Source organism: Hyalella azteca, unplaced genomic scaffold, assembly GCF_000764305.2.
Source record: "Hyalella azteca isolate HAZT.00-mixed unplaced genomic scaffold, Hazt_2.0.2 contig470, whole genome shotgun sequence".
Taxonomy (NCBI): Eukaryota; Metazoa; Arthropoda; class Malacostraca; order Amphipoda; family Hyalellidae; genus Hyalella; species Hyalella azteca.
Window position 1 is genome coordinate 7,869 of NW_025930818.1, and position 11,770 is coordinate 19,638.

At 36.6% G+C, this 11,770-nt stretch overlaps 1 protein-coding gene across 2 annotated transcripts; it reads right to left on the reverse strand.

Annotated features, from left to right (window-relative positions):
• Positions 1-3,093: 3,093 nt before the first annotated feature.
• LOC108675316 (elongation of very long chain fatty acids protein 4) lies at positions 3,094-10,497 on the reverse strand. Of its 2 annotated transcripts, XM_018163314.2 has the most exons (7): positions 10,422-10,497; positions 9,325-9,512; positions 8,362-8,442; positions 6,917-7,088; positions 6,557-6,684; positions 5,884-6,033; positions 3,094-4,896 (listed from the first exon to the last, which is right to left on the reverse strand). In XM_018163314.2, the coding sequence occupies exons 1-7, from the start codon at positions 10,492-10,494 to the stop codon at positions 4,693-4,695; spliced, it is 996 nt and encodes a 331-aa protein (XP_018018803.2). In that variant the 5' UTR covers positions 10,495-10,497; the 3' UTR covers positions 3,094-4,692. The 2 variants fall into 2 exon arrangements, with proteins under 2 accessions (XP_018018803.2, XP_047736062.1); XM_047880106.1 differs by lacking the exon at positions 9,325-9,512 and having other exon boundaries at positions 10,422-10,486.
• Positions 10,498-11,770: the final 1,273 nt, after the last annotated feature.

The following is an 11,770-nucleotide window of genomic DNA, read 5'->3' on the forward strand; positions in this document are numbered from 1 at the left end:
CTCAGGTCACATTCAACCAGAGGTGGGCAGTAGCGCGCTACATGGAGCGGCTACATCCATGTAGTAGACATCCAGGTAGGGAAGGTAAGACATAAAAATAACTAACTTTTATTTACGGTATCTAACCCGTGCTAGTTCAGTTAGGTTAATTGCAATAAAGTTGCATTGATATGTTTTGAAAATGTTTTATTATCATTAAATGTTTATGAGTAAATCCTAATAGCAGAACAATAAATATTTAGAGATTTCCAATAATTTTGGCTATTGTAGCGGCGCTACATTTACTGTAGCAGTAGCGGTAGCGCTCGCTACAATCTAGTGGGTGTAGCGGTAGCGGTAGCGGTAGCGCCCGCTACATTTAGAGCATATAGCGGTAGCGTTAGCGCCGCTACATTTCAAAGTAGCGCTGCCCAGCTCTTCTTAGGCAGTAATGCACGTAGGAATTGCTGGTAATCAAAGGGCAAAAATACAACTATACTTTATTGCTTTAATCAATCGATCAAAATCCAATCAGGCCACTTGAGGAACGAGATCCTAAGTACGATGGAACAAACTTTCTAACCAGCGACACGAGGGGCGCGTCAGCCTGGCAGATAACCCTACAGCTTGAGACACGGGAAGGAAATACAGACATTACGATTTACGTATATACATGACATGGGTGTCATGGTGAGAGTTCTCGAGAATTTCTAACAAGCATATAATAGATAAGAAGGCTCACAAACAAATATAACATATTCAGAGCCATCATTACTAGTGATCTTTGTGAGAAACGTTCTGGTTCCTCATTTTCCGCGCATCCATCAAAAAGTCACTAGCCTTTTTTGACTTCCGTAACGAAAATTTGCAGCAAAGGTGAGTTTCATCAAAATTTGAGATATTTTGGATGATGTCGGGCTACCTAAGCTCCCGCTTTTCCACGTTAAGTCGCGTTGCTACGCCGCCATGTTTGTTGCACACTCGCGCCTTAGCTTACTCTTTCGTTCCTACACGTTTGGATGTTTTGGTGGCAATGGAGAAAGAAAGAAAGAGCAAAGCAGAAAGGATTAAGCCAATGTCAAAAACTCCTTCCTCCAGCGAGAGACCGATATTCAAGAAAATTGTTCGACATTAACGATGTTGATCCCTACGAAGTGCAGCCAAAGCCGTGGTGTGCAGATTGTGCAAGCCTGCCTCCCGTTTCACACGGTGATTTACTGAACTATTTGGTGCAGTTATTTGGCATTGATGCGACTGAAAATTACTAAAACACAGCCATGTATATTGTAAACAGATAAACCTACTTTCGTTTTGGAAAGAAAACTGCTTGAGCAGAACCAAGTTTATCATGATGATCAAGACCAAAGAAAAAAAGGAAGCACAGCTGTTATAATAGATATAACTAAATATACGGGCACTCTCAAAACAGCATTAACGGCTCCAACTACAAAGCTGTGAATAGGCTTCTGGCTCGTGAATAACCATTAAAAAATGACAATGCATACCAGAGTGAAAATGTCTTAAGCAGACGAACACTTTCTGTTTAGTTTCAAATGTGATGGCCCCACGTCGAGAATTTCGCTGCCTTGGCCTTTCTTCACGGCAGGTAAACTGAAGAAACGCATTCTATTGTCCAGTTTTCTGTTTAGATAGTCGTGAGAACGACTGGTGAATTCAACAACGGCGCAGTAACATCCCATCTTCAAGTAAAAATTTCGAAAAGAGACAAACGCAGTAGATAGAAAACGTTGGTGAAAGCTAGACCATGCAACAATTATGGCGGCCAATCCCACAATGCATTTCGCGATTCGGTGCCGTGACGTCATCCTTTCGACGCCGATTCGTCTCAGGCCAGCGAGACTGCTCATTAGGAGCGAACAATGTATCACACAGCAGTACTGGCAGCGGACCAGCCTGCTCGCAGCAGGAGCAGTTAGGCGCTTCTCATGCGCGACAGTCACGAAATAAATGCGATGTGAAAGCTTCATGAACAGAGCGTCGACGTACAAGAGAAGGAACCGAGCAGCAAAATATTTAAAGCAACTAACTCAATTTTTTGCCGTAGATTTCATCAATTTAGGCATTGGGCAATAGAAAAATTTCAAAATTGGGCACCTGAACGCCGCTAACTTCTCAATAACACCTAACAAAGATTAGCAGCACGAGTTTGACAGTCTACTATCTCTCGAATTCTTAAAGTACTAAGAGCTCGAATAAAAATCACTAGTAGTATTACATTACAAGATGTCAAACTTTCATCTTTCAATAACACGCACATGTTTCCTCAAGTTATTAAACCTAGTCTACGTATTAGCTTAGACTAATTAAAAGATGCCTGAATGGGGACCGATATAAGAAGACCCATTCCGCGCATTAAGCTGAGCGCAAACGTATTGAGTTATCAACCTCTCACTTGACAATTAAAAGAGCAGGATGGTGTTAGGATAACTAACACAGCGTTGAGTTGGTACACGTAAAACGTCTCACTGTTATACCGAGAATTAATTGTGTACGTATACCCATAAAATGTTGAACCATGAATATCGTACCGATAATCGAGACGTTCAGGTTGCTCAGTTATCAGGAATATTACGTACGATCAAGGCTGTATGTGACGATTGTTAACAAAACACAAATATCGTGACGGGCTGGGGGGGGGGCAAATACCAGTACTAAACTCGTTAAAGAATTGAATTCAACCAATCCAAAAAAGAAGGGATTTCTACACAGATGAATTTGAACGAAAGTCAATATTTCTGAATGTGCACATTGAAAAGACTGCTGACAAAACACAAATAAAACAGAATCCTTCATTATTCTAAAGTTCATTACTTCGTGATATACACGGTTCCTAACGAAAAACTTCACACAAATTAAAATCAAGTTGCTCCTGTGTTGGCTTTGTCAGCATCAATGAAATAATTATTTCAGACATTGGTGAGAAATGGACAAAACCTAGGTCCTTCGAAATATACATTAAATTTAAAGAAACTTAAAAAAATTGTACGATTCATCAATGTCTTGTAGTGGAGCATATACTGCAAGCGAGGTATGCAAAATTTCGATAGTTCTTTTCACCACAATAACTTGCATTCGCTGCTTCCTCACATTTCGAAAAAAAAAAATAAATAAAATATTGCACGAAAATTTTTACCCTCCCCTGAATAAGCTCATTAGCGTGATGCCATCTCTACAGCAAGAAGTTACGTTACAAAATAGATGATTGAGCCAACATTCCTCGTAGCTACGAGATTGTCCTACGAGATCAATTGTCCCTGTCAGGACACTAATGTGACTTTCCGAAATGTTCACAAAAACAACGATAGGATAGCAAAATATGAGCGATTTTTCTTTTTCGTCATCTCGCATACTGGCTGAATGAGACTAAGTGCAAATGAGAACATGAATCAGATCATTTGTGCTTTTCAAAAGAAGGCATCCAAAGTAACAGTAAAACTTATACCTAATTGGGTCCTGGGAATAGGGGTCCATTCAAATATTATTCCCCTAAGTTGAGACATTGATTCCCACGGACTAGTTTTAGAGCAAAATTGTAACGTTATGTTGATGACAGCCGAAGGTCATCAGCAGTACAAACGACATCAACATAACGAACAGCCCAAGCAGCACAAACGAAACAATATGAATGTAAATATCCAAATTTGAAAGCAACTTATGAACTTAGTTCGAAAAAAAAATCATTTCGATTGATCATAACCATTGAGACGAGCAAAAGAAATGATTAATCACTGTCAAATTTATAAATAACGTTCAACCACATACACCTTGAGACAATCTTTTCAATGGTATCATCATGAGGACACCACTGAGAACTCAATGCATATAATAAAATCATAGAATATTACAGATTTCCAGAGATTCAAGAATATCTGCGCAGCATGACAGAAGTACATGTCCAAGTTCTTATAATTAACTGAACAAAGTAACAACTTAAATTAAATATAAAAAATAATTAAAAGTAAGAACATGAGAAATACCAGCGCACTTCGTCGGTGAGAAAGCCTGTTCTTCTTAATCTATGTCAATTGCATTAACGATCAAACTCATCAGAACACTGCAGCCAAGATTCTGGAGACAAACATTATTAAATACGTAGAGACGCGTAACTTCTATGAATCAGTCTACACTAGACAGGTTTTAAGGAACTCTGTCGAGAAATGCCACAAACAACCTTAATAAAGGAGCCACCGTTTAATTTAAGGAATGTTAATATAAACATGCGTGTTGGGCCTCACCCTCTCAATGGCGATGTGACCAAGTGAAGTTTTCTGAGTTCTGGCATCCAACACTTAATCATCGTTGATTGATCGACAAATAGTTTGCATGCAGATTTCCTCAGGCCAAATGTTATAGTTAACGAGAAATTGAAAACATTTTTCAATAAGGTCCTATCACATGAACATCTCGCCTGTGGTACACAATTCAGCGGTAGAAAGCAGCACCAACATGCGCATATATAACAAGTTACTTGCCCGTAGATAAAAATGTGAATTATCTACTAGTTGCTGCATTGATCAACAGCATCCATTCACTCTCACTTCAATTGACGCTGAAAACGCACACACTCAAGTTAGTTCATGGTCGGGTAGTACGATGCTGGTGTAAGATTAGTAATAGGTCAGATTTTTCAATCAGTCAACGCATACAAATGCAAGGGCAGTCTATCAGAAGCAGCACAAGAAAATCATCAGTTTACATGTCCTTCCTAGGCCTGTGTTCTCGCCGCGCCTGAGCACGCGTGGACACGCCGTTGGTAGCGCGGCGGTGGGCATCGTTGAGGCGTCCGTCTTGATTCGCACTGGCCTCGGACTCCCGAGTGTCCAGGCTGGTTCTTGCGCTCTGCTTCTTTACTCCGTTCACCTCGGTCTTCTTAACGCCATTCAACATGTGCGTTTTCTGTAACGCGACAACCATAAGTTGTTTGTGTAAAGATGTTGACTTGAAAAAAGATGTCCCAAATAAAAAATTTTAAAGCCAGAAACTATGAAACCGAGAGTTAATCGAAAAGAATGTAGGTATTGTTGTAAAAACGTAAGTTTACTTTCGAGATTATCCAAAAAGCATCCATGACATCTCCGTGATATTACGTGACGCTACCTTTAAAGACTGGTTGATCAGCGCCAAAATAGTTAATACAGGTGATAAATCAACTACTTTAACGTAACTTAGTAAGAAGACGACAAAAAAAATTAATGAGTCAAAAAGAGCAAAACATTCTTAACTTGATATCATTAACTATTTAGAAGTAGTGATCTATTTGAATGAATTACTCAGTTCACGCTTTACTTGCTAACCAAAGTTGTACGTTCATATCTGGCAATTTGTCACCAATTATCCAGTTTACATTGACTGAGGTATAAGCTGTGGAAACTCGTTAACAATTACCTATATAAACCAATGCTGGCTGTACGCATTCTAATACGCATTTTAAACATTACCAATGGGGTCTCGCAATGAACACTCAGTGTAGTAAACTTAATTTGGCGTTATGGACATAATTTTCAAAGGGTAATCTAAATGTGAATTAAACTTGAGCTGAACGCATAGGAAACACGACGTTCGGAGTGAGATAATTGGATAAAAATGTTACAAACGCTACCTTCTCTGCCATATTGAGGGATTGACAAAAAATTCTTAACAGCCTTCTTTATTCGGAATAAAAAGCATACGGTTTAATTCTATGTAGTCTGAGCCAGGAATATTGCACGCACAGATGATCACACATAGAATAATTTGACAGTGAATATAACGTGACATAGACAACATAAATAATATGTAGTAAGTGATCTATAAAAAAAGAAAATTACAGACAAAATTAATAAAAATTAGAATTTTTGAAGCAAATGCCCATTAGAACAAAATGAACAATAGAGATAACATTACCTTCTTTTGGTAGCTGGCAACATAGAATTGTCCGAAGAGTATGATGAAGGAGAGCATGTAAGCTACAAGCGCCCACTGCATCCAGAGAGGGAAGTTGCAGCCCACAATGAGAGCACGGATGCCCAGCACCCCCGCACTGCTGAACTGAATCTGAAAAAATCATCCACAGCAATTCATCATCTTCATATGCTTTATGAATGAGAATATTAATTCTTTTAGTTGAAACATTTACAACAATTAAATTGGAGCGCTAAAGAATAATGAAATTTAGTAAATGGAAACTTTCAACTAGCATTAATTGCTTGTGCCAGAAAATTTCAGGAAATATGAATCAGTACTGTCAATAAATCTTGATGAAATGGTCACAAAATTTAATAGGTGAGAATTAATTGTTCATATTGAAGAAAAATTAATGAAAAGTACATTTTACTGATTGGAGCGCATACAAATTATCAGAGTTACTTGAAGAATACCATATATGTTTACGAGAAGTTGTTTCAATGTAATACGTAGTTGCAGCCAGAACAAAGGTACAATGGTAAGTCGGTTGGCCATCACAATCCATTTTTGCCGAACCATACAGATTTATTAGCGGAAAAGAAATAATTAAAGTTCATATAAAATAACATTTATTTGTTCATCATGAGACGATGAGTATGAACCGTAGCCATACCAGCTGAATGCAGGTGATGTGTTTCTTCCACCAGAGATAACGCTGAACGCGGGGACCTAGCGCAGCAAGGCCGTAGTACGAGTACATGATGACGTGCACAAAGCTGTTCATCATTGCCGCCAGGAACGCTGCAAAAAACCACAACGATCAGCAAGCTTTAGTTCAAGATGAGCAACATTAAATGAAAGAGTTCCAGGGACAGGTTAGCAAGAAGCTTTAAGGAAACGTGACCGTACATGAAGTTTTTCATGTTCAGAAAGTATAAACAAACTAGTTAATAGAAAATAGCATTATGAAATGAAAAAAAAAAAACATTTAACATGCTGTTTTCGTCTTCTAATTTGATGAAAGGTCACTTACACGACCCTCCAGCAACAAATTTGACTCCAATCCACCACAAAGCAAACATGGTTGAGTGATGATAGATGTGCAGGAAAGTCAGTTGGTTGTTCTTCTTGCGAAGAATGAAAAAGATTGTGTCACAGAACTCAACCAGCTTTGATATATAATACCACCAGAGAGCAGCAGCCATCTGTTAAGAAAAGTATCTTGTCACACCAATGCACAAATTTTTCATGGCAATAATGACAGTTTAAACTTTAAATGAACACAAGCATAAGCCGCTATCTCTAATTAAATCTTCCGAAACTTTACTTTCATTAATTTTTCTGCAAACAGAAGTCAAAATTCAGTGATTAAATAAAATTTTTGGTATACGGTACATAACACTAGCTCAACAAAATACCCTTTTTAGTTCAGTGTAAAACGTTGAATATGTTGGGCTAGAGTTTTTAGCCGTTTGCTTCTCCATTCTCCAGTGGAAGTCATTGCTTGCATGAACTAACAACCTAACTAGGATTTCTTCCCAAATATCCATTAAATTATTGAATATGGGACATAATGCGTGTTGACTTGCATGAAACTTTTTTACAAAGATGTTCTAAGTAATATATTCATAATCTTATGAAAATATCTATCTCAATTTACTTTGATTAAGATATAATTCATATATGTGAGTACCCTAATAGCATTATGAGTGGGATATTGTATTAACACGTTGACTACGTATTGGTACATATGCGTACCACAAAATGTATGTCTCCAGGAGGTTGTGTTACATAATTCAGGTTGCCTAAAATCGGCCAAATCCGAGAACAAAAAAAGCCAAAAAAGGCCGATAATTCAATGTATACTAGTTTATTTGTAGGTTCCGCTATGAAAATTTCATTTATTTTCTTTTTGCAGTATTTAAAATTTAATTAGGAAGTACCCCTATCATAAGTTTTAGCCGGCCAACGCAATTGAGAAAAACTAAATCACGGAATTTGTCCGGAAAATATGACCGTCTGGCAACCCTGATTAAAAAAAGTACAAAAAATGAAATAATAGTACAAGATGAAGCAATCGTAGTCAACGTGTTAACAGATACGTACCTACAGTGGGGGGAAATAAATATTCGTACACTTGAAAAATCGTATTTTAATGTATGTAAGTACACAAACTTAACAGGAAAAGTGATTTAAATTATGTATAGAGACGCATACGCCTCTATACATAATATAAATCACTTCTCCTGTTCAGTTTGTGTACTTACATACATTAAAATACGATTTTTCAAGTGTACGAATATTTATTTCCCCCCACTGTATATGAATTAATTACCTCAATAACTTATTCCACAGAGATTAAGAATCAAAGGCCTGCAAAAGGCCTGGACCTTAAAATTTGGGAATGCCAAGCTTCTTAATTGTTTTGGAGGAGATGAAGAAGAGTAATTAGTTGATCAAGCTTTCAATAGTACATACCCTAACTTGGTACGGCTTGTTGGAGTAGTCAACAGGCTGACAGAACCAGCTGTAGCCCAAATGATATGATACCACAGCCAACTGCACACAAGAAATAGCTGAATTTCCAACAAAAACAGAAAATAATATTAGTGGAGATCAAGTTATTTCTACCTATATCACAATAAGGGAATATTCCAACAGTGAGATTATTCTTACATAGTGAAAGCATTCAAGTTAGTTTACAGGTATGTACTGAATGGACAGGCAGAATTTTAGAGCCAAAACACATGAAGATCATATAGATTGAAAAAAATATAACTCAGTACTCACAGCAGTGAGTGACAGAAAGCGCATTTTCCGAAAACTTGAGGTCACGGACAGACGGACGGACAGATGGACATGGCGAGCACAATACCTAGTGCATTTTTTCCATAAATGAGGAAATGCGCTAATATGGAAATTACTGAAAATGCTAGTGAATTTATTCAAGATATATTGAAAAGTCACAAAAAATTTGCATTGAATGTACTTATCTAGTTAACCAATTAACTTAATCCGTTATTGATATAATCCATTATGTATCCTATATCATATAGCATGATTTTGATTATTTCAATCCATGTAGAGATAGAAGTAATAAAGGGAAAAAAAAGTGTGAACCAGATGATTGATTAATTTTGGCATTAGATGAGGAAAGAAGTTTCAGTCAACACCACCCAGTAATAGTATAAAAAAAGGCAAAAAAGTTGCCATAAAATGCAAATGTATGAAATAAATGCATATCATCTCACCATTGTATGTATGCATAAGATCGAAATTATGAGAAGATCAAGGTATTTGTATTCATACAAAATCGCATGTTTACAGTACTAGGCTTTCTACACAAATCCTCAGCCAAAAATACATGATAGATAAATCAAATGGAAGTTCTAGTGAAAACTATCTGAAAATGCAGGAAGAATAACATGCAGATATTCTAACCTCAACTCCAATATATAGGTTGAGCACCATCATTGCCAGGTTGTAAAAAACCAATAAGCGTCGAAACTCAAAAGGCTTTCTATTCTGCATGAGATCAGGACCAAGCTTGACCATCAACAGATATGAGCCAACAATTGCAAGTGTGGGCCATGGAGATGACATCAGGGGCCAGTCAGCCACCCGAACATCTGTTATGAAATGCAGTGAGAGCAGACTGCTATGTAATCTGCAATACTTCATATTAATTTTAATTGAAGATGACACATATTTAATTGAAGATTATAAAGGTACATATACATATGTATGTGAATAAACATTTTCTAGAATTAGGTTCTAATCCATACAAATCCAATGGATTTTGATTTGTTTCAATTCCAAATTATTGATATTTTTGCAGAAGTGCATAGAAATACAAAAAATTTAATTTTATTGTTTTCACACTTGGCATGATGAGTTATGAACAATGCTGTAATGATGAGTTATGACCATTGCTAAGATATATTTAGCAACCGCATGTTGTCCAAATTTATCATCTTGCAGACGAGTCGAGGGAAATGGTCAAATATTGCCTCGAATGATTGGCAGATGACCTAGGGTTTCTTCTACTTTTTAATTACAAATCAAATCAGCTGTAGGTTAATTTTAATATTTATATTTTTAATTATGCATAATATATTGCTCCATTTATTTTAAGGCAAGAGAAATTCTCAGCAGTATCTTTAGGAACAATAACAAACAGCAAAGGAGATGAATATATAAAGAAGTGGGCAGACTTGCACTCGGTACACACACAAACATTTATACATTTAGAGTTGAATTCATTACACTATCTTGTCAAGTTCATGCTCGGTTTTTGAGCATTAGCTCATGTAGCTACACTTGCCTGAAGGCATGTTAAGCAATGAGAAATTAAATTCTAACCTCATTTTCTTTTCAAGTAAATACACAAGTTAAGATGGATAGGTACACCAATTGAAGAAATCAGTAATAATCTCAAAATTTCTAGTCAAGAATTGATCAAGGAATTCCAATTCTCTGGCAACAAATATTTAGTGTCATGGTACAAAGAAATGTCACACAAGCCAAGTAGAACAAACCTGCATGGTTCATTGACCATTTATACTGCACTTGGACCTTTTCCCAGGCCTGCCACACAGCGTTGGCTGCCATTATCTGAAAATAAACCTCATTAAATAAATATTTACATAGTTTTCATGTTATCATCGTATCATGTGATATTAGAGAAATGGTCACAAATAAGAAATTTTTGCTGTCACACTTTAACAATTTCTTTATTTAATTTTACCATATCTTGGGAATAAAACTCTGTCTTGATTTACAATGCAGAATAATAATTTACTTATTCAACAGCAAATGCTCCAAATTTCTTGTATCATTTCCTTTTAATTTGAATCCAAAATTAATTTAATACCGTAAAATGGGGAAACTTAGACTACTTTTTTTAAATGATGCCATTTTTTTACTAGCTAAATTAAACTTAGATTGAAACATGCAAAATACAGGTCTATACTCTAGGTTCACTTACAATAAATTGCTGGCTCCTGCCTCTCATAGTTTTTATGTAATTTCAAAAAAAGTGATGGTCTTTGTTACCCCAGCTCTTGGGGTATCTTAAACTGGGTGGTAAAATCAATTATATTTTTTGGTAAAATAAATCCAAGTAACTCCAGGTTTTGGTGCATTGTAGTAAGACTCTTCTAGTTACATGTGCAAATGACAAATTTGAGCAAAGTGTCATAGTTTGCAAATGGGGGGTGCCACCCCCAAATGGGGGAACTTAGACCACCTAATGTCAGCCGTGAAGGGGTAATATTGACGGCGGCTTGGAAATTAAGTTAAAATTACCACATATAAGACTCTGTAGAGTCTGAAACATAAAGAAAAACATTAATAGGTGTATCGAACATGAAATATGTTATATAAGGTAATTTTAAATCAATTTCCAAGCCCGTCTATGTTACCCCATCATGGCTGACATTAGGTGGTCTAAGTTCCCCCATTTGGGGGCACCGCCCCCTATTTGCAAACTATGACACTTTCCTCAAATTTGTCACTTGCATATGTAACTAGAAGAGTTCTACTACAATGCACCAAAACCTGGAGTAATTTTACCAAAAAATAAAAATTTGGAGGGGATTCTATGACAGGCTTTATATAATAGCTCTTTTTTGTGGGTCACATTTTTCATTTTTTAACCTATTAGATATGCATAATTTTTTTATCTCTCTATTGTGTTACGTAGCCTCAGTATTAGGCCTTTAATGCCCATTGACAAAATTTTTCTATGTCAAGTAGTTTTTGAGTTCTGGGGGTTTTTGTTAAAAAAACTAAAAGTGGTCTAAGTTACCCCAGGAGTCTAAGTAACCCCCTTTTATGGTACATTAACTATATTTCTTGATCATGTTTGAGACAAAAATATGAATGA